Here is a 24,267-nt window from a genome sequence, read left to right as displayed (position 1 = left end):
GTTTAAAAGTGAAATGGTGAATGCCATGCATCCTCAAATGAATTAGTCAAATGGTAAATGTCATGCATGATTTTGCCCATAATAGCACATAATCTCGATATGATCAACCCTTGAATGATATTTTGTTTTTTCAATGAGGAGTTTTGAAATATCCCTCTGTTACATAGGTCCCTAACCAATAGTTTAGCTTAGTGAAAAATGGTCTTGACTTGTAGGTACATGTTCGAATTCTCATAAAACTTATTTAGTGTGTGTGAGAATTTCCCTAATTTGTAATTTAGACTATCGTTTGTATTCAAAAAAGACAAAAATTCTAAACCCCCACCTAAGGGAAAAAAAACCCCCAACAAAACAAAATATAGATTAAATTATCAAATGAAAATCCAAAAAGCAGAGCAAACCTTATCCATGCCAATAGGCTGCTTCTTGGTCAAATGCAAAGCCCCTCCCGTCTTCTACTTGAAGACCTTCCCCAACCAAAAGCCAATTTTCAATCCCACCATTTCCTCTCACAATGCTAGCTTCCTCTCTATCCATGGCTTCTACAAGTACTTCTTGTTCTTCTTCACTCTGCAACAAAATCTCCAACTTCTCAATCCCCCACTCACCCACCCCAATCCCAAGCCACTTCCCGCCACATATTAAACCCCCTAAACCCCTCAAGCTCAAAGCCCATTTCCCCACCTTCTCTCGCCGCTCTTCTCTCACCCAATTTCGCCGCCCCTTGTCGGCCTTCGACGGTTTCGAAGTCGAAGAAGACAGTGAAAGTAAAGAACAACAAAACCCAGAAGCAGAACCCATTGAAAAGGAAGAAGAACAAGAACAAAGACAGGAAGAGCCAAAGGTAGCGTCTTACAATGACGCTGGGAGGCTCTATGTGGGGAATTTGCCTTATTCTTTGACTTCAACCCAACTGGCTGAGGTGTTTGGTGAGGCGGGCACTGTGGTTTTCTCAGAGGTTTGAGCTTTTCTTCTTTGTGTTTCCATTGTTTGCTTTAATGGGTTTGTAGAATTTTTTATGATTTTGTTTGTGGGTTTTTGTTGAATTTTGTTGCAGATTATTTATGACAGAGTCACAGATAGGAGCAGGGGATTTGGGTTTGTTACAATGTCAACTCTGGAGGAAGCTCAACAGGCCATTCGGATGTTTGATGGCTCTGTAAGTATCAATCAAATTTGGTTTTGTTAGTTGATTTTTTAATGCAATAACTTTTTTTTTGGGGGGGTTTTGTGTATTTATTAATTTATTTGTTGGTGATGATGGCAATTTTGATAGCAAGTAGGAGGAAGAAATGTGAAGGTGAACTTCCCAGAAGTGCCAAAAGGAGGGGAAAGGGAAATATTGGGACCCAAGAGCATAAGGAGTGGATTCAAGGTGTACATAGATAGCCCTCATAAGATTTATGCTGGAAACCTTGGCTGGGGCCTGACTTCACAGGGTCTCAAAGATGCCTTTGAAGGGCAGCCAGGGCTGCTGGGTGCCAAGGTCATATATGAGAGGGGCTCTGGAAGATCCAGAGGTTTTGGGTTTGTCACTTTTGAAACTAATGAGGCTGCAGTAGCTGCTGTTGCTGCCATGAATGAAGTGGTAAGAAAATTTTGTTAACCCCTCATTTGGTACGCAGTATAGGAAGGAATTGACTGCTTATGTTGTCAGACTCTGAATATGAACCATTGATCAAGTTGATTCTTGCCCGCACGTGTGGCTCACACTCAAATGGCAGTGTAAGCATTTGTCTGACAACATAAGTAGGTCTAATGCGATCTATTACGGGGTACCAAATGAGTAATGGCAATTGATCCGTGTGATTGATATTGTGGTTCCATAATAATCCGTTTGTTTGTGTGTGGAATTGAAAAACAGGAGGTTGATGGGCGGCCTTTGCGATTAAATATGGCTGCAGAAAGGGCTAGGACTGTTTCTGTTTCCTCCTCGCCAGCATCAGAAACAACAACCGCAGAAAACACAGACAGCAGCGAGTTGGTGTCTCCCCCAGCATCAGAAACAACGACAGAAGATGCTGGCAGCAGTGAATTGGTTTCTTCTAGCGTTAGCGTCTGAATTCCGGTGTTATTATTGAAGAGGAGTGGGTGCTTGAATGTGGTTTATTCTTGCTCCAATATCCTGTTCCTTTTCCATAGCTGTGTGCAAATTGCCAAGTTGGTATGAGGCAAATTCGAGAGTTAAAATGGTTTTCTTTTTTCTTTTGTAAGAGCAAGAGTTATACGGTTGTAGAGCAAATGTGCATGCAGTTAACGTAGGCACAAGGAGATTGCCTAGTACGAGTTTTGTGCCACAAAAACTGATATTTGAGGCAGTGGCTATAGGTCCTGGAACAATGCCAGAATCCAGCTCTTAATCGGCCCTGTATTTTAACTTTCATTCAATTAGTGCATTGATACGCATGTCGTATACTGATAATGAATTATAATTAATAATGTAATTTCTTTTACATTATATATAAAAGAGAGGAAAATATTTTAATTGCTATTATTGCTACGTGAAAAATAAGTCACCTTCCATTTTCAGTTCATGCCCGCGACCTGCCAGTGTTTTTTTTCTTCCGTCTGCTGGGATTTCTTTCCTTTTTCAGTCTTTTTAAAAGTTCAATTTGTCAACCATGGAACTGCATCAATGTTTTTAACTAGTTTTACTTGCAAGAATGTTAGAACCCGGTAGAGCTTTTTGAAAGCAACGACAATGAGTTTACTAATACAGCCTGAGAATAAATAATTTGATCTCTAAAACATATTTGATAAATCCTCAACTCAATTATAAAATGAATCCTCTATTTTCATAACTGGAGGTAGCTGGCAAATAGAATACAGAATGGTTTTATCACTGAGGGTCATTAAAGAGGAACTGAATAACCTTCGGCGGGAAGGAATTTGGTTTTATCACTGGGGGTCATGACCAGCAAGTATAGAATCTGCTGCAGAATCCAAGTCCTGAGGAAAGAAAACCCTGCACAACAGTAAGATGTTATGAAGCAAACCTCATACCTTACAACGACCTGTGAATAAAGCACCACGGCGACAGACTCTACTGGCAAATATGGGATGTAACTACTGGTCTGATCATGCTCAGGTTGCACTGACAAAACTCATAAAATCTGCCATTCAATGTGAATTGGTGTTCCAGCAGAGAGAGCTACGAGTTTACTCCATGAGGTCCACTACAAATCTAAAGAAGATGCAGACAGTCCAAAAAGTTCAAGAAAAATTACCGGCAAGTGTTGTGGTATAGTGTCCTGCTCAGCTGACCTATTTCACTGATTCCTTTGCAACCAGCTACCACCTCTAGAACTTGCCTGAAAACAACAACCATGTTGAATTAAGAAGCAGATACATAATTTAGAAGCTTAAAACAAAAACCACTTGAAAGGAACATGCCAAGAGACACCTGTTGACATAGAATTTGAATCACTAAGGTCAAACTACATGTCAAGTTACGAAAGAGAAGACAGAAGATCCAGAATGCAATATTGAGGCAAACAAGAATGTAAAATATTCACGTTTCCCAACAGTAAGGTTGTCCCAAAAAAGACAAATACATGGTTAGTCCATTATAAAACACTTCCATCTGACAAATATAATTTCCCTACTAGACACATCACACACCTTCACTTCTTATATAACACCTTGTGACATAAGATTATTAGATATCTTATTGTAAAAACTATGCAGTACTGGGACTTCTTACAGGAGCAGTATATGATTTCTAATTAGGTGAAATTACTTTTCACTGAACAGTATAACAGTTCAACTCATGCTGTAAGAGTTTTCTGCATACACATTACAGGTTCATTATTCTTCTTTTTTTCACATAAGGAAATAAAAGAAAATAAAAAGTTCATGGTATGGTGGTAGAAAAACATTTCCACTTACCGAACCAAACACGGTTCATTGCGGTCTTTAACAATGCACTCTTGATCGTACTTCTCTTTCTTCTTAGAAGGCCAAGTGGACTTTACAAATTTAATCCCGGCACTTGTGTTCTTGATTCCACAATATGGAGAATCTGTCTCAATCATCATCCTCTCAATAGGAATGCTCCTCACAACATCGAGATTCTCAGCTGTCTTCAGAGAGCAACCATTTATACCTGTTTAGTACAAAAAGGTATTCATGAGCCCCATCTAAATCAACATAAAATGTTCATTACGTAACAGAAGGTGTTGTTTAACTATGGTGGAGAAATCAGTATATAGGACACTGACTTTCCTGATCCTACTAAAAAAATAAATGTTCAAATCAAAATCCCCACTATACAAAAACATTAACTTTCTGCTCAACCCCAATATCACTCCTTTTGTAAATCAATCTAGACTAGCAGCATGTCTTTTTACATTATTCAGGGGATTTAAGACATCCGTCATCTGTTCTTGCATCTACCCCTAGTTTGGCCTACATTGGGGTCATCTTGATCTCTCATAAAGGCCCAAAGTTGTTTCATCCTTTCGTCTAATCCATTTCTCCCTCTTTTGGAGAATCGGGGTCGACTAACAAATGCAGAAACTGACCAATCAAAAGCCATGCCCAACCATCAACTTTTATGAAATCCTCTAGGCATAGTACATCTTATTTTCTTTTCCTTTTTTCCATATTTAACCTGAATATATCATATTCAAAGAAATTCAGTTTAAAACAATGTTAGAGAACGAACTAGACATCGTAAACTTAAACAGGGATAGACAGATTAATATTTTAAGATATGCTATTTTTAATAACATTTTCACCTATATAAATGTTGCTGATGGAAAGAAGTTTATCACGATCTTCTGCACTACCAGTAAATGAATGGGCCACCCCTGCGCTGAATCTGTGAAATAGCAGAGGAAATGTAACAAGTTCATGCACAAAGCACAGACACTGCTTCCCCCGTCAACTCATTTTTTCAGTTTTATTCTACTTTCCCCGTCAACCAGAACTAGGGAATTTGAGGGTGGGCGAAAATTTAAAAAGAGAAAAGAAAGAAAATAAATAGGGATAACTTAAAAAGCACATTTTGATTATAGAATTATGGTGCTCACAGCATTCTCACCTGCTCCTATTTCTCTCCACAATTTCACAAAAATCTGGGGCAGCTGCACGCATATGCAGAAACATGGGCAGCTTAGTGGCATGTGCTAATTCAAACTGCTTCTCAAAATACCTACATTTTGCAATACAGAAAAATGATGGGAACGACAGAATGTATCATTTGATCGAAAGAAAAGTAATAGGGAACAAGCAGAAATTGGAGAAAAAGAAAATCTTTCAGAAGCCACTTACTTCTTTTGAATCTCTGCTGGGCAAAACTGAAGCCTATCATAGTCCAATCCACATTCACCAATTGCAACCACCTTACAAACACAAGGGAGAACAAATTAAGCAGCATAAAATGTATTACTTCCTGATATCAGTATCTGAACAGACCACTCTTTTTAAGAACCTGATAGTGCATGCCTTATTTTCTTCATGATAAAGAGAATGGGCCGTTGGGTATGGGACATACCTTTCCTTTCTCTATTCCCTCTTTGGCCAATGACAAAAGCGCCTGAAAATGCTTATCTGGATCCCCACTCTCTTCGAATTCCTAAACAGAATACACAATACACAATAAGCCTAATTCACTCACAAGCATCTCTAATCCAAACCCAAAATCAAACAAATGTACATTTCAACTAGTTCCACGCAATTATGATATAAAAAAGAGCAAACCTTGCATCTAGTTGGGTGCACACCAACTGTACAAAAAAGCCTTGCTGCGAAAAACCAGAGGAAACCCCACATTTGTTGCTCAAAAGATACATTTTTGAAACTTGACAATGATATTTATATACAACAATATAGTAATCGCAACAAAACGGAGCAAGTGAAAAAAAACCATCGGTTTCTGCAATTGTTAGAGCTTCCTTTGATTCCTCAAGTGATCCACCAGTGACCTACATTATCCATAAGCCTAATTCTAATTTCAGAGCGCATTAAACCATAATAATTAGCTAACTATTATATGCTCAAAAAGAAAATAAAAGAAGAAAGAGAGAAAGAGAATTACGATGATGCGGTCGACGCCGGCAGTCCAAGCCCTGCTCAAAACCGTAGCTATATCCGAGACGTGGCACTGCTTCCCATTGTAGATTCCTTTGAACATGCCATCTGATTTCGTTTTAAATTCAGTTTCGATACTCGAATTTAAGAAGCAAAAATGGTATGAGAAGTGTTTGATGAAATGCCTCACCTGTGAAGTTGACGGCTATATCTGTATTTGGTGTCACCAAAACCGCAGAGAGAGAGAGAGAGAGAGAGAGAGAGAGAGAGAGACTTATTAATTGCGTGTGAGAATGAATGAATGAATGAATGAAGGTATTGATGTAGAAAGAAAGGATTTTGGAAGAGCTACTTGCCTATCATGCGGACTGTCGCCATAGCCAAGCTGCTAGCGAGAGGGAAAGGAAAGACTGCTGATATTACTAAAATCTCGTTTTGCTTTTGGTTTGTGACAGGAAAGCTCCGGTTTGGTCCGGTTTAGAGCCCAAATTCTGAACAGAAATCGGTCATAATTATAAAACCAATATAATTGGGTCCGTTTAGGCCAATTTCCGGGTAGGGTTTCAACAATCGAGCTTTGAATATGTTCAAGTTCAATATCATCGTACGGTTGGATTAACCCCTCAACATAGTCCCTCGTTATATAAGCTTTATTTTTTATAATTTGAGACTTTAGTTCTAGGATTAGAGAAGGGTCGTAACGAGAATACTTTGTTACAAAATTCTATTAAACTAGTTGGAAATTAAAAAAAAATTGATCAAACAAATTCTTTAACAGAGAAAAATGCTACATATCATACAAATATCCCATCAAAAATACACTCTTCAATCAAAAAATAAAATATACTTGCAATATACATAGAGAGCACCTCCAGCATTAAAAAATAATAATAAAGGAAAATAAAAACAAAATATTTGATCTACTGTGTACTTAATTAGTCAGCGTTGAGGCCAATATAATGCCGACGATGATGAGCAAGATTAGGATGCCATAGCAGGTCCATTTTCGGGTGTTTTTCTGAAAGAACCTGGCCTTCTGCAACTGCTGATTGCCGGCATGCACGTACGAATTAGCTCGCTGCACGTGGCTCTGAATGTCGTCCAGCTGCTCACCTTGAGCTTGCACCAGAACTGCCATGTCCATGAACACCTGGTGCAGCTCATTCAGATTCCTCTCCATGGCTTTCACACCATCGTGCCTCTCTTGGATCTCGGATATGGTGTCCAGAACCCTCCCTCTTCCTTGCTCTTGGATTGCCTTCTGCAAAAATGTCTCGCTTTCACCTGCATATAGTTGCTACATCTAATTAATTCTAAAGCATATAATTTTGCTCGTGGCATTGTATCAATTGTTTAAATTTCAATCATGACTTCTAACAAGTAAGATGTTGTACCATGTACCATGTGACATGTTGATATGAGATATCAAATTCACCCAAATTATATACTAAGTGTATTTACAAATATCTAAATTCGAACGATATATGTATATATGTACTAACTAACTATTCGTTAGTTATATCTTTCTTTTCAATGTTGAGAGAGGTTTCAAATTCGAATTTCTTAACAAATTTTTTAGTTTTATGCTCACACAATTACGTATTGTTAATTAATAATTCACGTGTTATAATATGAATGAATGACATAGTTGATACGTCATGAACTTATATTCGAGTATTAATAAATAAATACATATGTTATAATATGGATAGACTTGTAATATTAAGTGAAAGTGTGACAGTTTCCTCATGTACTAACGTTTTTTTTTAAACAAAAAAAACTGACCGTTCTACATGAATATGCATGTGATGATTTAGGGTGAATTTGATATACTTTATCAACATGTCACGTGATATGAGATACGCCCGGCTAATAACATTTTTCATTTGATTTAGTGAACCAATTTGATCAGCCAACCTTTGTTGAAAGGTAAACTCTATTTTCTACCGGGCAAGACAAGGCTATGTAAGGAAATATTGTAAATTCAAATGTTTGACAAAATATGGTATTGGAACTGTTATCTCACCGGTGGAGATAAGAAGGTCAACGGTTTTCTCATCAGGGTTGTCTCCGGTGACGGTGAAGTACCTACGCTGAACAGTCTCTCTGTACTCAGACGATATCTTCTGCCTCAAGTCATTAAAGCTATCCATAGAATCCTTGAGCTTCTTCCTCAGCCCGTTGACCACAGACGTCCTTGTCCGGTCCGACGATGATCCGGGGCCGCAGCCAGGCAGGCTCCGGTTGGCGACGTTGGACCGATCCAAGGCGTCCAACCTCACCTTAAGGATCTTCGCCTTCTTTAAGGCTAGGTGGACTTCAGCGTCCATGCGGGTTCTGAGCTCCTTGACAGCCTTGGCGTTGTGGAGGGTCTTGCTCTGCTCGTGGGCGCTCCGAAGACTCTTGTTGAGCTTCTGCAGCTCGTCGAGCTCGCTCTGGACAGCCTCAACGTCCTGGAAGAACTTGCCGAGGTCGTCGCCCTTCGAAGGGGTCATTTCGATGACATGGTGGTCCGGCGAGGCCTCGGACAAGGAGTTTGAGAGCAAGTCGTTCATTTCTTCCGGGAGGCAATGGAAATGTTCGGAAACTCAGAAATTGGTGGTGGCTCTCTCTCTGAGTTTCTGCGTGTTCAAATTAATTTTTTGGTTTGTGTTGGGGACGTTATGCACAGAGAATGGTTTATGGCAGTCGTTTTTGACTTGGTGGTCAAGTCTTGGCCGCGTTTGATCAACTTCTTCTAACTTTGAAGGGTTCAAAGTTATCCCAAGTACCAGGTACCAAGTACGTTCCTTTAGCAGCCAAAGGAAAAGAACCCACGTGTTTTTCCACCCTTCTAGCATCTATTTGGAGCAATTCAGGACTATTGTTGTGTGGACTAGTTAATCCTAAAAAGTAATCTACCTTGTCCCATGATAATTATTTTCTGAAAGTTTCATTTGGCTATTTTGTTCCGGGAATGCGTAAACACGTTTTATTAATATTGAGAAGAGAAGTACCATTACATTAAGAATTATTTGATACTTATTCTCCTATATTTATATGTGTGTTTATGTATACAAGTTGGAATAATTTAGGAAGATCCAAGTTGTGTACAAAATTAGACCGACTCCTCCAATAATTTAAAAGTTTATTCGTAACAACTTCAGTTGACAAAGAACATAATGTTAAAAGTTGGTTTTAATATTACAAGGTGTGATAAAACAATCGGGTTTTTGTACTTGATAAAATATGTGCAAAAACTGGTTTTGCTTTGGACGTAATCTCAGTTCAAAATCCTTTTTGGGATTCAGTTATCCCCATATAGTTTTGCTCATAGTTTTTTGACTTCTGTCTAAATTTCATTTTGATGGTTATGAACTTGTAAATTGCAATTTTTATTTATTGATGTGGAATTAGCGTTCACAATTTCATTTCGGGTTCGTAAACTAATTGTTTTGATTAGTTTGCAATCAAAACGAATTACATTAGATTATTTACACACAAAATAATGAGAGTATTTTTACTCACCACTTTAATCTAAGGTGTACCTTCATCACCCTTCTCATCGCTTGTAATCCAATAGATGAATTCTTTTGAACCATTTCTAACCTTGATATTTATTAATTTAGGTACCAATTTATCACTCATCTAAATTCTCAGAATCTAAAACAACAAAAATGTTGAAAGCTATCTAGGTTTTAGAAAATCCTTTTTTTTTTTCTTTCTATTTTGCTACATTTATTAGTATTCACAAATGTATTGATTGATCACCCAATTGCCCCATCCTTGAAGTTAAGAAATTAGAGTCAATATTGCTCTGCCCATTTGGCCACAATTCCACAAGAATAATGCTACTCTTACCACATTTGTATACCACTTCTTTATACCATCTTATGTGGCAGCTGAGGTGGACAGCCACATCAATTAAAATTATTTAATATTTTCTTTTCTTTTATGATTTATTCCCATATTTGTTTTTGTAATTGCTTTAATTAAAATATACTTCATTGATTTAATTAATGTGACATATAATATGGATGTGCCACATAATGTGGTATAGAATTGTGGGATAAAAATGTCGTAAGTGTAGCATTACTCTTCCACAAAGCTTCTACACTCACATCACAGTCACTGAAAACACTATTTCACCTAATCGAAACTCATTATTATTGTGTGCATAATGAAAAGAAAATAGAAGATGTAAAAAAATAAATAAAAAAACACCCCAAGAAAATATGCAAGCTATTCCCAGAAGACACGTAATTTAATTACAGAGGAAATGAACAACCCCAGTTCAAAAAAATAGAAAGAAAAAATATATGTGAAATCAATGTGACAAAACTAGTCTCTCCTATCCTGCCGCTGGTGGTGGTGGAGAAGGCGTGGGATTATTATTATTATTATTATTATTTCCATTGTTCCAGTTCCAGGGCTTCAAGCTCAGAATAACAATCAACGCAATAACCAGCAGCAAAATGATCAAGAAGCAAGTCCACTTGCGGGTGTTTTTCTGGTAAAACCTGGCCTTGTTCAGCTGCTGGGTTCCGCCCCTCACGAACGAGTTGGCCCTCGCCACGTGGCTCTCGATGTCGTCCAGCTGCTCCCCCTGCGCCTGCACCAGCACCGCCATGTCCAGGAACACCTGGTGCAGCTCCTGCAGATTCTTCTCCATGTCCTTTACGGCGTCGTGCCGCTCCTGGATCTCATGGATCGTGTCCAGAACCTGGCCCCTCCCCTGCTCCTGTATAGCCTTCTGCAGAAACGTTTCGCTCTCTCCTGCAAAATTAATTAAAATCCAATCATAAATCAAGCAACAAAATTTAAAAAAGGGGCAGACGTGGATTAGGCCGGTTGGCCACCGCCGTGAATCCGCCCACTTGCATCAAGTTCGAGTCTAAATTCTTTAGAGGAAATAAATTGTGGCAAGAGCAAAAAACAAGTGACGGATTGCCCTTACCGGTGGAGATGAGGCGGTCGAGGGTTTTCTCATCGGGATTTTCGCCAGAGACGGTGAAGTACCTGCGCTGCACCGTCTCTCTGTACTCGGACGAGATTTTCTGCCTGAGGGAGTTGAAGCTGTCCATGGAGTCCTTGAGCTTCTTGCGGAGGCCGTTGACGACGGAGATCCGGGTCCGATCGGAGGACGAACCGGGTCCGCAGCCGGGGAGGCTCCGGTTAGCGGCGTTGGAGCGGTCGAGAGCCTCGAGGCGGACCTTGAGGACCTTGGCCTTCTTGAGGGCGAGGGTGACGTCGGCGTCCATGCGAGATCGGAGGTCCTTGACAGCCTTGGCGTTGTGGAGCGTCTTGCTGTGCTCGTGAGAGGACTGGAGGTTCTGGTGGAGGCGCTCCAGCTCCTTGAGCTCGTCCTTCACGGACTCCACGTCGCCGAAGAACTTGTCGAGGTTGACGCCGCCTGTGCTCGACCCCGCCGACGACATCTCGATCACGTGATCGTCGTTCGTGTTCTGCTCGCTCCGGAACCGCGAAAACGAGCCCGAGAACAAGTCGTTCATGGCTGCTGCTTCTCAAATCCAAAAATAAAAATCGAAATGGAAATCGAAATCCGATTGAATCGATAGTAGAATGGGAGTAAATGGAGAGACGAAATCTGGTGAGGTTTTGAAGAGGAAGGGGCAGAGGGGTGTTTGGTTTAGGTGTAATTAGTCAACGAGGTGTCTGAGTCTTCTTCTGCAGGACGAGAGAAGAGGAGACGTAGAGACGTGGACGCGGTGTTGTGTATTTTGTTTTGAAAATGAAAGAGGTCGTTTCTTAGAAGGTGAACTAACTCTGTCTCTTTGATGGAGGAGACCCAGTCCTACTCCTATCTATGAATCTGATGATGACTCTGCCGCAATTGGGTTATTACTTGTTTGGGACAAAAAAACGCGTGAGGGAAAAAGGAAATTGGGAAAATTGGCTTCGATTTATTTGAATGTTAATTGTGATTTTTTTGTGTGGGAAAGAAGGAAATTAGGGAACTCCTATCCTAATCATTGGTTTAATTCTCACGGATTCTATCATTTGAATGACATTATAAGGTTAAATTGTAAGATTAGATTACGATTCAACGTGACATACTTGAAATAACAAGATATAATACATTTAAAATGGATTTGAAATTACTATATGCAAGGATTAATTTGAAATGTATTTGTTTTTCTTTCTTTTCATTTTTCCTCTTATTCAAATCTTGGAATACATAATTATAGTAATCTAAACAATTTAATCTCATAATGTCATCCTAATCTCTGATTCGGAATCACTCCATCCAAATGAAGAGCACAAAAAGGAAATTACGCGCACATGGGAGACTATGATTTATATACATAGAGGGATGGCTTGCAAATATTTTCCTTAAACAAGAGACTTCGTGGCGACTTCATTCGGCCTTTGTCTTCTATGATGTTTCGTTGTTTGCATTAAAAAAAACCTCCCATTTCGCTGTTTGCCATATGGAATGTGATTATAGATGGAACCTACAAGCATGGATAAAAGGATGCCTTCCTAAATAATATTATTTTAAAATAAGCGTTTTTGACTTCATATGGTCTCACTTCTGTGGGGGAAGGTTGCAAGCTTATTTGGTTCTATTTGGTTACCAACTACCAAGACAGTTTTCAAACACCAAAGAACGTTTTTAAGGGATCACAATGAACCCCGTGCATTACTCCTAAGGAAGTCTTTGCACAAGTGCAGCATAAATAGATTCATTTAGCCAAAAACATAAACAATCCACCGACTTAAAGAAAGCAAGCGTAAATTTCTCCGAGTAACAAAATACGCATGAAAATGCGCAGATATCATGTTTTTCTATTCAAAATGGCACATTCGTGTACAATAATTTGGCAATACACCAATTAAACATTCATTGCTATTATTATTCAGAGAACATAAAACAATTTCATTTCATCTCCTACCTTTCCTAAGCCTTCATAATATTCCTATTCTGGTGAAAGAGAAAAACAAGAAAAACAAAAGATACACAAACATAACAATTTACAGGCCAAAGATACATAACATAGTACACCCGTGATTCCTATAATTGAGAATAGAGAAGGAAGCAAAAATGAAAGAAAATTTTAATCTGACTGGAGCACTGTAAGGTAATAGGGATATCCCTGGCATTTCCCGGACGATCTTCTATCACGGTTTCCTTGATCATTAGAAAGTAAAAGATTCCAATGCAAAACATAGTTTGACAGATCATATGTCCCGGGAGAGAATACACAAACTTGAAGAGGAATTTCAGTTCTTGACATAGACTCAAGTTGGACTCTGGTAGAGCTTGACCCAGACCAAATAAACGGGGAGACACTCTCCACCGGTGTTGATTTACTTGTCCGGACTTTAAGGACATCAGACGTTACCTTGATGTCAGTCAGTAAGGAGAGGTCATACCACCCTTCTTGGTTGTCAGAAGACGTGGCCGGTTGAACTGGAGTTTCATCATTTAAATTATCACTAGTACTGTAGTCCAAGGTGTTTATGTGTACAGACGCAACGACATCCGATGAGTTGAATAAAGTCATGCTAAGATTTATTTCACAGAAAGGAGTAGAGAAGTCATGATATATGGTTCGAGGTCCGTCAACTAGCCATGATATAGAACTTGTGCTTGCAGTACTGTACAATTAACGGCCAAACATATGTTAGCATAGCATAACCTTAAAATTGGAAATAAAAGTTAAGCAAAGAAAGATAGCGAAAGATAGAAAAGGAAAAACAAACAAGATAGTTTTCAGATTCATAATCAAAACCTTTCATATTGAAACAATACTTGCCTGCAGTGACATGCATGATGAGAAAAAAGATGTGATGGATTGGAACCCACAGGATTATTGTCATTCTTCAGAGGCCGAGAAATCAATATGAAGTCAACTGTACTGGTGTCTCCCTGATCCACACAGAAAGAAAAAGCTCAATATAATTATTATCCAGCACTTTAGTTCCCCTTCAAGACATGATGATTCAGGAAACAACCAAATCCAAATGATATGATCAGTAATATTGAACAGAGAAAGATGTTAGAACTGTTATAGCAAGAAATCTATCTACCTTATGTAAAATTTCTTGGTGCAGTCTTTCACAATGGTGGAAATCTGCCAGGGGAGAGCTAGCTATATCAAAATGTGGTCCACTACTGCCCTGAGTATCCAATCTCACATCAGTTCCCTGAAGTCGGAAATGAGAAGATATCTCATCTTCAGAAGTTGATGGCTTGCCATGATTCTGAATCCAAAAAGGTAATTCATTAGAATGAAGGGAGGGAAAGGAAAATAAGAGCTTAAGTTGCTGATGTCAAAACAAATACAATTCTAATATATTAACCAGACCCTCAGGTCTTCTTAACCAGATTGCAATTATTGTGAGGTGTTATGCAAAAATGTAAATCAAATGGCAAGTCATATAGAACAATTATATAAAAAGACGAAACCACAATATCAGCATCCGCACAAACCTTGAGCATGAAGAAACATGACAACGCTTGATGAGCCATTAAACATTGTGAAGGAAAGATGGCATCAACAGGTTGAAGTAATGAGATTTCCCATTGGTGCCCAACGGATGACAACTGATGAACCTGGAAACTCTCTGAGCTTGTCTTGTTGACAACATCCATGCGCACAAGGAACTCTTGCAATCTTGATGGACAAGGACTGATTTGGAATGACACATCTAATGAGGGCAATACCTACGAAAATGAATTTTAAAATTAACATATTTGAAGGTAGGCATTCATTTGAAAATATTACATTGATTTACAAAGGAATGTGTAAATCACCAACTCAATATAACTCAGACCTTCACAATAATAGGAAAACAGTCAAATTATACTTAGAAAAGTGAACCAAATCAAGAAACTTTCACAATCAATATTGATGCACACACCTGCAAGTTGTAATGCATGCGTAAAGTGCGATATCTCATGGTGCTTGAAATATCTCCCATCTCATAATATATAGTTATGCACAAGGAAATGTTCCCAGGAACAGCTGCCCGAAACCAAAGAGGCCACAATAATGGTGTTTCCCCTTGAATTATCGTGTCCTGAAGTATAGAAAGAGATAAAGATCATAAGACGAGAAAATGCCTAGTTAAAGACTCATAATAAATCATGAAAAGATAAACATCAGGACAAAAATGGTACTGACCTCTGGAAATAGAAACATGGAGTGAGAAACGTCAGTAGGGTTTGCAGGAACACCAGAATGATCAGAATTTGTCTTTTCTAAGCAAGCAGGAAACTCTGTGTTCAAACTTTCTCGCTTCCCGATATTCAGGAATCTAGGATGACTAATCTTCATTTTCAGATTCTGCAAGCATATTAAGCCATATAAGCACAATAAACACATTGGATGCATCAATACACAAAGTTAGCCCCTGCATGACATAAAGGCGAGCAGGGTATCTGTTGTTCAAGAGCATGAATGTAATAATGTGTAATCATTACCTCATGCAATGGTATCTACATAACAGTACAACTCAAAGTAATCAAACATAGTTCAAGCCAACTACCTAGACTACCTCCTAAACGATAAGAAAGAACTATCCATAAAAGTTAACACACTGCAAGATACATTCTACAAAAACATACATGGACAAACCACCTACCAAGGATCATCATTGAGAACATAGAGTGGAAAAAAAACCCATACCTTAATCGCAAATTCAGATTTGTTCCTCAACTCTAACACAAGATTCCGTAAATCTCCCACATATGCCCTTTTGGGTAGTGGATGAATGACACCCTCAAGCTTTGGTACACTCTGACATCGGAAAGAATATAGTTAGATGGAAAAGATGCCCAAACTTAGTTTACATTGCAAATCTGAAGGTGGAACAAAAAGGAGGGGCAAGGGCAAGCACCTTAACGACCACAAACTTTAAATTATCACTATGAGGATGCTTAGCCTTCTGTATTCGCTTTCTTATCATCTTCACAGGGTTAGTCTCAAATTTATGTAAACCAACAACAAAACCTGACAATTTCCACTTTACACCAACAATTTGTAAAATGCCTTCTACTCTAGGCGTAACCGTTAGTTGCACCTGAAAGTAACAGGAACTGACAATAAGCAGAATTCCAGAAGTATTTAAAATTTACCGCAAAGACGGTCTTATTAACAATTTGTTCGGCATTACTTTGACAACTCAAATGAAGTACTCACCACAGTTGTTTCACCTCCCCTTAATGAAAAGCCAACATCCGACATAGAAAATAAAGAACTCTCAAAGTTTACATCCCTGTAAAACTCCAGCAAAAAAATCTACCTTAGCAGGTGCAAACATGATGAGAACTGGAATAGGGATAATGCTATAGACAAGTAAGAAGTTTCTTCAAAGACAAAGGCGTGATTGAGGTGTTTTACTACCTGCAAGGCAAAGCCTAATTATCAAAGCATTCAGGAGTATACCTTTGGGCCTCAAAGTTTTAAAATAAGAAATATACACTGGTTATGGTTTAAGAGCAAACAGGCCCACCTTTAGAAGTCCATGAGGCAGCCTAGAACCCATTAAAAACATGCAATATAGCATGTTAATATCATCCCAATATAAGGCCCGAATTCGGCAAAGCCAAAACTCATTTTACAAACACAACAAACTGGTCCATATTAAAAAGCAACCAGTTGTGCAAATGGGAACCAAAATATAGAGGCATGCAGTCAGCCATATTACTGACCGAATTAGAATTTTTCTACAGGTAGATACTTGTATAGCCAACGGAGAAAAGGAGAGGAAACATCAGATGCCTCACCAATGCCTTTGAAAAGACTGGAAGTAATTATAAACAATTGTGTACGCACCTATGGTTTAATTTAGTAGATTCACCATCATTCTGAACCCCTGCCATCGAGCTATTTGCATCTGCATCATAAAGAAATGATCAGTCTACGATTGTGACAAGGACTTACTACTTACAAATAATCAATTTAAACAGATAAATTCGTATAGTGGTGGTGTTTGAGGGGAAAAAGAGTGAGAGAATTACCAGATTGCATTTCATCAGAGTTTTCTGAAAGCTCGCATATTAGGGATACACTAGACAGGAGGAGGGGGATTTGCAACGGATTTTTGAATTCGATATCAACCTTGACAGCTTCTGCATATGGTGATGAAGAACAAAATATTAGGGTACGTATCTCAATGGAGTGTAAAAGAACCCTACTTACTACAGCTTTTCCTTCTTCCATATGAATGAAAGAAGAATGTGCATCATTACTTAATCACTAGGCGCCAAAGTACATTGTTAACATCAGCAGATCATACAGTTGCAATGAGCCACAAAGACATACCACTAAGAAGGACGCAGTTTGTTATATAAATCAATCATGCAACTTCATTTAATATTCAGTCACCTCCATACCTCCTGCAACACAAACATTCGACTCTTTGTACTTCTTTGGTATAAGCTTTGATTGTAGCTCCAACCAATTAGTTCTGGCAGTTGACAAATTTGGAATCATTTCCTCCTCTAAGGAGACCCATATTTTTTCCTTGACACTTGCCTGGAATGTTTTGGAACAAAATAATGCTAATTACAATCCGCAGTCTAAACCAACTTAAAGAGTCATTCAAGAAAGTCCATGAGAAAGAAATGCTTCTCATCAGCATCAAATATAAATTGAACAAATACAAAAGGTATGATCACATAATCAGTGACTATGACCATAGCCCAATTAACATGACTTCTCAATAAGTAATCCATGCTCATTAGTGCATCTTATGATGTTTACCACATTTAGAACTTCATATACAGTGCTCTCAAAATTCTTTTATTGAAGTTCCCGGAAAACCAGTTCACAATTTAGAAAGGCTACAAAGTATTATGTATCAGTAAAAATATAAGAAATTGATCTGCAAACCATCCATAGACATTTACCCAACCATGTTGTGTGTGTGTGTTACGAAATGGTTCTACAATGAACTGCAGCAGCAGAAGAACGCTAAAATAGTCATGCATGTCAAACGACACATTCAAGCAGTTCTATTTGTTGTGTCGTACAGTGTGGCAATCTCTACACCATCACAAAAGGAACACATAAAGTGACAACAACATATGTCACAACAAAAATACATGACGACTTAATAAGGTACAACAGCATCATTGAATGAATGAATGCATGCACCTTGAGAAAGCCTCAAAACACATATGCATTAACATTACAAAGTACTCGAGGCTTACAAGAGCTGTCATATTTCCAACTATTGTTGTTTCACCGAAATGTTGTGCCAAACATATTCCTACAGCATCATCCTTATATATATATTCAAAAGAGGGTGTAACCCTTATTTACAATAAGAACATCATCCTCATATTCTACAAATAAACTTACAAGCCTACTAATAGCACCATCAAATGAGAGAAAGAAGTAATACAATTATGAAGAAATGAGACAGAGAAAAAGAGGGGCATTGAGCAGAACATTTATAAACTAGAAAAGAATTTATGATACAACTTACAGCTGCAGATGATGCATAGGTCCGATGATCTTCAAAAAATACCCTAAGAGATGAGATATTGATCTCAGGCAATTGAAGCTTTAATACCTCAAATGTTTTCCCTGTTTTCTACATGATCCAAAAGAAAGCTCAGTCAGTTCTCAGTAAAAGCTAGCTGAAGGATTACATTGTAGTCATTTAGATTGCTTAAATTCTTTTTGAGAAATTTAGATTGCTCAATCTCAGAAAAGAATGAAAGCAGAAAGTGCCAACGTAAAAGAGTAAAACATAAAATAGGGCAGTCTACTAATTTTTGCTAAAGAAGTTACCCATACTTTTTGTTTCTAACTTGAACAGTTCAATGGATGTCTAGACTGGGAGGTTCTTTCCTGTTACCTGTCAGGATCACATTTTAACTTTACAAACACTTTGGGTGTTTGCAGCCTTCTGAAACAGTTAGGAACTACCTAACATCTATGCCCACCATAGTTTGGGATGAGAAGAAAATACCGTACTTTTTTTTTTAAGTACTAAATATATGTTAGACATTAACTCATTCTGAATGTAGGTCAAGGAAATAAAAATTCATGCTAAACTAAACTAGACCTAGAGAGCTAGCAAATGAAAGGTAAGTTTGTTTATCAGAGCAAATCCAAGTTACTTTAAGGACTTTGCACTTTTACCTTCTCTATTACGCATAGAATACAAAGATTACTAGTACTGACCTGAACAATTTGAAGGAAGTCCCTCAGGAATAACTCCTGCGTTGTCTTGGACTGATGACTACAGGCCAGGACCTCCAACACGTGATTTGCAGCCAAATCATATAACCCAAGAAGAGCATACCACCTGAATCACAGAAACTGTATGAAAAAAAACTCTATAGATTGTAAAACAAGAAGTTGGCATACAAAATTATACACAAACTAAAGCTGCATCTAAGTCCATATAACTTACTGTCCAATATGGAAATGAACATGGTCTTTGATATGGCTCCACGTAGTTCCTTTATAAACAGACATGGCACTTCTATAAGTGCGAATTGCATGCTTGATCTGAAGAGCACAAGGCAAAAACCTATTCTTCAAAAGACGCAACACTTAAACAAGTTACGTTTTGCATAACTTAGAGATATAGCTACCTGATCACATTTCTTGTAACGGTCACCAGAAAGAACAAGATGAAATCCATATTTGTGTAACATAGGTGGTTTGGACAACAAGTAGCAATAAGATGCTTGCTCAAGCATTACAGCGGAATGTAGTGGCTCCTGAGAAAGAAATAGTCAGTAGTAAGAAAACGAGTCTTAATAACTTACTATATTGAAAAATTAACATTACCTCAGTGCAAACACGGAAGTAAACAGTGGCAGCCTCTTTATACTGATATCTTGCCTTCAACATCTCTACCCACCAAAGACCACACCTTGTTGCGTTTTGCTGACTAGATGGTGCAACTTTCTGCTTGAACACCAATGACAAGTGTAATAAGTTACGCAGAGTCCAACCAGAAAGAAGAAAATAAGGCAGGAAATATGGGGGAAGAAGCTGCAAGTGGATATTATAATATATATCAACAGTACTTCAAAATTTCCTTCCAGAAAACCTGCAGAACAATTCATGCACATGCAAACCTGAGATGCTCATTGAGAGCAAAGATGGAATTGTAAATGAAGTACGCAGCTTCTTTGTTGGGAGGTTATACACTATGGACAAGACAGTTGGATTTTAGGTGGATGGGCAGGGTTGGCATCCAAGTGATGAGGAGAGAGCATATTGGTTGCAAGGCCTTTGAAGGAAGACAAAACTTGGAGGGTTATGTTTGATTGTGGAAGGGATAAGTCCCTTGGGTTGGATGGGTCCTTCCATGACAGCTTCTCAAGATTGCTGGGTAGTGACTAGAGATGATCTAACTAAAGACTCTGAGTATTTTAAGAGTGGGGTTGTTATGTGAGCACTAATGCCACTAAAATATGCTTGATTCTTAAAACTTCATCGATTCAATTCATGGATCATAGACCTATAAGTTTGGTCACTAGCATCTATATGATTTTAGCTAAAGTTTTATCCTTGAGATTGGGAAAGGCATTTGGTTATGTGATACCTATGTCTCAAGGGCTTTTATTATGGGGTGACAAATCTTGCACTTGGTCTCAGTTGCAAATGAACGGTGGCGGAGCAAAGACGCTTAATCTCAATCCTCAAAGAAACAATTGGCAATTGATTAGGAAGTGGGGAGAAAAATACATACTAAATAGGTATTAAATGCATTTTCCATGCAATACTCTGCCTCCTTTCTTGACTGGTCTGACATGAAATATGCAAGCCCCATCATTTCCTGCAAGAAAAAATGAGATAAGTCAGATTTGTTACGCCATGAGACCATTCACGAAACGAAATATAGACTTTTCAGCCACGAGAGAAAGAGAGAGATATCAAATGTAAGGATATGTCAGCAGATGGGTAAAATTGAAATCTAAAAAGGAAATTTAAACTTAGGGGAAAAAACCCAGAAGAAATTAAACACACCTGTACGCCAGCATAGCGTTTCCAGGCTTTATCAAGCTTGTAATCTGTGGAGATTAGACGATAATTCGATAATGCAAGTTCATAATCACGTAGCATGAAGGCATAATCACCCAAAACTCTAATCTGAGATTCATTGGAGTTAAAGGTATACCTAGAACAAGGAATGTAAAACCCATATTAGAAGAATAAAGGGACATAATTAAGAACACACACTAACACATCAACAACAAAATAAAATCTCTTGTACAGCATACGTAGGGCCACTGGGAGAGTCCACCACGTCTTCTTTCCCTTTTCTCCACCATAGATTTTTTATTTGGTTCCGAAAACCTTTCCTTGTTGCAGAAACCTGAAAACCATAGAATTGGATAAAAATTAATAATTAATATGTGTGTAAGTGCATATATAAATGAAAGGATTAGACAGACTGTAAACCGGAAAGTAAAATACTCCCAAAAACTAAAGGTGATATTATTGAGATACATACCTGCTGATTGAGCACACGAATTTTTTGCTCCATGTAAGGAATAATGTGTTTAGTTGATAAATCTTGCATAACATCTTTTATCTGTCCCAGTTTGAACAAATTGGATATCATGATCAAAATTCTGACGTAAGCAAAAAATTTGAATTATCAACCTTACAAAGTATTGTAAGAACATTAGATAATGAGAATGAAAAGCACTTTACCTCATTAAAATCGTCAATATTAAGGAAGCAACGAAGAGGTTGACTAGGAAAATCATCAGATTTCTGTCAACAATGATACCGTTGGGTAATATATCTATAGCAAACCAGTGAAGAACAAGGTAAGATCTGAATACTAGAGAATAGCTTACATAGAGCACCCAGGGATAATCTTGATGTTCAACCACACCATCTTGAGAAGAATTAATGCATAGTAATTGACAGTCAGAGCCGAAGGTGCTCCTCATTTCAGTTAAAATTTTAGTTGCCCTGCAAAAATAAATAAGACTCTAACAATATCAATTTTCCATGGATATCACCTTTGATTTTCTAAAGTTCCAATTTCTCTTAGAACTCTTATCCATTTTTATCAACTCGTTTAACTTGTCAAGCAGAAAAGTTACAACATTGTTGTTCAAAAAAGAGTAGAAAGAAGTACAAGGACAGAGAAACAAAATGTCCATCTTAGGAAAGAGAACAAAACCAACAACAAATTATTCCTTATTTCATGGCTATGCAGATTATTAATTCAATTTCTACCATGATTAGAAAGCCAGGAAAGATACATACTTCTCCAAAGGGCCATCTTGATTATCATGCACTAGCAAATAATGCTTCAAAATCTTGGGGTCCATTGCCCCACTGGTAAGAAGGGAGGGTAACGTGTTGGTGTTAAAGAGGTCAACAAATCTGTTGATAGGCTGATCATCCTTTGAAGAAACTACTACAAGACCTGCAAGTAAAATGAAACAAGAAACTTACAACTCTATGGCAATTAATATCTCAAAAAAGAAAATATCATATTAAGAACTATGAGTCTATGACTGATAGCGTGGACCATACTTGCTGAGCCTTGACATTAAATTGTAACTAAATAAGCAAGATAACAGGTACTTCTTAAGTTTCAACACCTTACATGCCACAGGATGATCAAAAGCTTCATGGTCTGAAAAAGACACAGTATGTACAAGCTCTTTGTTGAAAAACTGAAACCATGACGGTAGAACTTCATTTTCAGATCCTGCAAAGGAAAACCATAATCACTGCTAAAACTGCAGATCCGGTAAACTACAAAAATTCATCTCAATTCCAATTATACAAGTAAAAGTAGATGCATAGGATAGTCTTAGAAAGATAAATGCTGAATCATTTCTTTAAAATAAAATAACAACTTTTTAAAATTCAACACAACTCCCTTGAGAGCTCAACCACGAATCTAAATAACGAATATCACTTACTGGACACTGCATTATTAATTTGAGGCAAGTCGGAACACAATTCAGAAAGATCTTTCTCTGCAGCCTGGGTTATGACTTGTTTCAACCTCTCTTTGGCTACCTAGGTAAGATTAAACAATATATCTCAGGCTCTGACAGTTGAGAACTCCAGAGAAAATTAATCTGAGCCATAAAACGACATATGAACAATGGATCTAATATTCAAATACCAAAATCCACCTACACCTCAACAGGGCACTTCTTCCCCCCCCCCACCCCCTTTCTCCTCCTCCCTCTTCTCGTTTCATAGAAGAAACACATCATGGTGGACAGAAACACAGTACACATGATAGATTGAACTGGCCAATAAGGAACATTTAACATTTAACAAGTTCAACTTGTAATCGTTTCAAGTAGAGCTTAAATATCTTTACAATTACAATCATTCTTTCTCCCTTTTCCTTTTTCCATCTCTCCTAGATGTTCGCACTTTCAAACTTCGAATTAAATGTTTATAAATAGAAGCCTACTAATATCCATTAGTCAAATTAGTAGCCCAGAAAACTTGAGTGAAACTAACTTAAAAAAATTTGGGCTTCGGGCATGCCCATTAGTCAAAATGGTATTTTCAACTACCCGCACAATCATAGTGCAGCTGAAGTGAAGGTTTATGGTTTCCCAAATTTCAACGAAAATCCTAAATTCAAACGGTCTATTTTCTTTCAGTTCCCGCATTTTCACAGCAGCTCAACAAGACAATCAGAAAGTTACCTCCAAATTCGGTTGCCGAATATCCGACTCATAAAACAACCGCAACCCGAACTTCTGAAGCCGGTAAGGTTGATCACTCGCCGTCCGTACGGGCACTGCACCAAAACCAGACATAAGAGCCTCAATTTCCACCCTAAAAAACCCTAACATACAATTACATATACGTAAATGCATAAATTAGCAGAAAAGTGAAAAATAGTGTGGTGTGTTCACCGTCGATGTTGTTGAAGACGCAGAAGGGCTTGAGCATTTGAATGAAGGTGAGGCCGTTCTTGAGGCAAGCTTCTTCGACGAAAGGTGTGCGGAGCACCATGACAACAGGACTGATCTCGTCCAACAGCATTCTGCCAAGTGGCGTATTCACCGGATCCACCATTTTGGTTCCCCTCTGAAATTGGGTGAGGACGACGACCCTCTCAACTCGGGCTCAATGACGTCACTGAGCCACTCACCGGGTCGATGCGGCTCGGGGTGAGTCGCGCGGGGTTTGGCTCGCTCAGATCCCGGGCGTCGACGGAAGATTAATGAAAGCTGATGAGAAGGAGCGCTTCGTTGCAAAAATGAATCTGCATATGAGAAAAGCTACGACTTCGTTTTGTGGGTGCTGCTAT

General features: G+C 38.3%; 5 protein-coding genes across 9 annotated transcripts; 1 reads left to right on the top strand and 4 right to left on the bottom strand.

The window, feature by feature from the left end:
- Positions 1 to 413: 413 nt before the first annotated feature.
- CP33 (chloroplast RNA-binding protein 33) lies at positions 414 to 2,491 on the top strand. The gene is made up of 4 exons (XM_008242853.3): positions 414 to 958; positions 1,058 to 1,159; positions 1,277 to 1,588; positions 1,865 to 2,491. Exons 1-4 carry the CDS (start codon positions 515 to 517, stop codon positions 2,060 to 2,062), a joined length of 1,056 nt encoding a protein of 351 aa, XP_008241075.2. The 5' UTR covers positions 414 to 514; the 3' UTR covers positions 2,063 to 2,491.
- Positions 2,492 to 2,664: 173 nt separating this feature from the next.
- On the bottom strand, positions 2,665 to 6,649 carry LOC103339545 (TatD related DNase). Of its 3 annotated transcripts, XM_089043538.1 has the most exons (13): positions 6,390 to 6,649; positions 6,224 to 6,244; positions 6,041 to 6,141; positions 5,870 to 5,927; positions 5,704 to 5,747; positions 5,498 to 5,578; positions 5,275 to 5,345; positions 5,045 to 5,155; positions 4,740 to 4,822; positions 3,889 to 4,105; positions 3,228 to 3,311; positions 3,071 to 3,113; positions 2,665 to 2,965 (listed from the first exon to the last, which is right to left on the bottom strand). In XM_089043538.1, exons 1-13 carry the CDS (start codon positions 6,409 to 6,411, stop codon positions 2,909 to 2,911), a joined length of 993 nt encoding a protein of 330 aa, XP_088899664.1. In that variant the 5' UTR covers positions 6,412 to 6,649; the 3' UTR covers positions 2,665 to 2,908. The 3 variants fall into 3 exon arrangements, with proteins under 3 accessions (XP_088899664.1, XP_008241072.2, XP_088899663.1); XM_008242850.3 differs by lacking the exon at positions 3,071 to 3,113 and having other exon boundaries at positions 6,390 to 6,644; XM_089043537.1 differs by lacking the exons at positions 3,071 to 3,113; positions 5,704 to 5,747; positions 5,870 to 5,927 and having other exon boundaries at positions 6,390 to 6,645.
- Positions 6,650 to 6,836: 187 nt separating this feature from the next.
- Positions 6,837 to 8,704, bottom strand: LOC103339544 (syntaxin-121-like). The gene is made up of 2 exons (XM_008242849.3): positions 8,060 to 8,704; positions 6,837 to 7,317 (listed from the first exon to the last, which is right to left on the bottom strand). The coding sequence occupies exons 1-2, from the start codon at positions 8,586 to 8,588 to the stop codon at positions 6,965 to 6,967; spliced, it is 882 nt and encodes a 293-aa protein (XP_008241071.2). The 5' UTR covers positions 8,589 to 8,704; the 3' UTR covers positions 6,837 to 6,964.
- Positions 8,705 to 10,155: 1,451 nt separating this feature from the next.
- LOC103339543 (syntaxin-121) lies at positions 10,156 to 11,891 on the bottom strand. The gene is made up of 2 exons (XM_008242848.3): positions 10,970 to 11,891; positions 10,156 to 10,788 (listed from the first exon to the last, which is right to left on the bottom strand). Exons 1-2 carry the CDS (start codon positions 11,523 to 11,525, stop codon positions 10,364 to 10,366), a joined length of 981 nt encoding a protein of 326 aa, XP_008241070.2. The 5' UTR covers positions 11,526 to 11,891; the 3' UTR covers positions 10,156 to 10,363.
- Positions 11,892 to 12,782: 891 nt separating this feature from the next.
- LOC103339541 (Tetratricopeptide repeat (TPR)-like superfamily protein) lies at positions 12,783 to 24,267 on the bottom strand. 3 transcript variants are annotated; one of them, XM_008242847.3, is made up of 28 exons: positions 23,870 to 24,267; positions 23,657 to 23,751; positions 22,907 to 23,006; positions 22,585 to 22,689; positions 22,239 to 22,401; positions 21,821 to 21,938; positions 21,672 to 21,734; positions 21,469 to 21,549; positions 21,236 to 21,330; positions 20,982 to 21,132; positions 20,704 to 20,790; positions 19,794 to 19,913; positions 19,595 to 19,723; positions 19,411 to 19,508; positions 19,179 to 19,302; positions 18,475 to 18,582; positions 17,378 to 17,519; positions 17,003 to 17,113; positions 16,818 to 16,878; positions 16,182 to 16,257; positions 15,880 to 16,062; positions 15,669 to 15,779; positions 15,165 to 15,326; positions 14,902 to 15,060; positions 14,471 to 14,704; positions 14,068 to 14,241; positions 13,794 to 13,906; positions 12,783 to 13,635 (listed from the first exon to the last, which is right to left on the bottom strand). In XM_008242847.3, exons 1-28 carry the CDS (start codon positions 24,030 to 24,032, stop codon positions 13,092 to 13,094), a joined length of 3,870 nt encoding a protein of 1,289 aa, XP_008241069.2. In that variant the 5' UTR covers positions 24,033 to 24,267; the 3' UTR covers positions 12,783 to 13,091. The 3 variants fall into 3 exon arrangements, with proteins under 3 accessions (XP_008241069.2, XP_016651885.2, XP_088899661.1); XM_016796399.2 differs by having other exon boundaries at positions 21,469 to 21,589; positions 23,870 to 24,264; XM_089043535.1 differs by having other exon boundaries at positions 22,580 to 22,689; positions 23,870 to 24,217.

The sequence above is a fragment of the Prunus mume genome, linkage group LG8 (assembly GCF_029339155.1).
Source record: "Prunus mume cultivar Tortuosa linkage group LG8, ASM2933915v1, whole genome shotgun sequence".
Classification (NCBI taxonomy): domain Eukaryota; kingdom Viridiplantae; phylum Streptophyta; class Magnoliopsida; order Rosales; family Rosaceae; genus Prunus; species Prunus mume.
The sequence above is the reverse complement of the archived record's forward strand: the minus strand, read 5'-3'. Positions and strand labels throughout refer to the sequence as shown.

What these genes read in the sequence shown, in the direction of transcription:
- CP33 (XM_008242853.3), top strand. Translation starts at nt 515, where the DNA reads ATGCTAGCTTCCTCTCTATCCATGGCTTCTACAAGTACTTCTTGTTCT. An exon ending in GCACTGTGGTTTTCTCAGAG is followed by an intron (nt 959 to 1,057) that starts GTTTGAGCTTTT and finishes ATTTTGTTGCAG; the next exon opens with ATTATTTATGACAGAGTCAC. An exon ending in TTGCTGCCATGAATGAAGTG is followed by an intron (nt 1,589 to 1,864) that starts GTAAGAAAATTT and finishes ATTGAAAAACAG; the next exon opens with GAGGTTGATGGGCGGCCTTT.
- LOC103339545 (XM_089043538.1), bottom strand. Translation starts at nt 6,411, where the DNA reads ATGGCGACAGTCCGCATGATAG. An exon ending in AACAATTGCAGAAACCGATG is followed by an intron (nt 5,748 to 5,869) that starts GTTTTTTTTCAC and finishes GGTTTTTCGCAG; the next exon opens with CAAGGCTTTTTTGTACAGTT. An exon ending in AGGGAATAGAGAAAGGAAAG is followed by an intron (nt 5,346 to 5,497) that starts GTATGTCCCATA and finishes TGTGTTTGTAAG; the next exon opens with GTGGTTGCAATTGGTGAATG.
- LOC103339544 (XM_008242849.3), bottom strand. Translation starts at nt 8,588, where the DNA reads ATGAACGACTTGCTCTCAAACTCCTTGTCCGAGGCCTCGCCGGACCAC. An exon ending in TGACCTTCTTATCTCCACCG is followed by an intron (nt 7,318 to 8,059) that starts GTGAGATAACAG and finishes AACTATATGCAG; the next exon opens with GTGAAAGCGAGACATTTTTG.
- LOC103339543 (XM_008242848.3), bottom strand. Translation starts at nt 11,525, where the DNA reads ATGAACGACTTGTTCTCGGGCTCGTTTTCGCGGTTCCGGAGCGAGCAG. An exon ending in CGACCGCCTCATCTCCACCG is followed by an intron (nt 10,789 to 10,969) that starts GTAAGGGCAATC and finishes TTAATTTTGCAG; the next exon opens with GAGAGAGCGAAACGTTTCTG.
- LOC103339541 (XM_008242847.3), bottom strand. Translation starts at nt 24,032, where the DNA reads ATGGTGGATCCGGTGAATACGCCACTTGGCAGAATGCTGTTGGACGAG. An exon ending in CTCTGATGAAATGCAATCTG is followed by an intron (nt 16,879 to 17,002) that starts GTAATTCTCTCA and finishes TTTATGATGCAG; the next exon opens with ATGCAAATAGCTCGATGGCA. An exon ending in AATCTGAATTTGCGATTAAG is followed by an intron (nt 15,327 to 15,668) that starts GTATGGGTTTTT and finishes ATATGCTTGCAG; the next exon opens with AATCTGAAAATGAAGATTAG.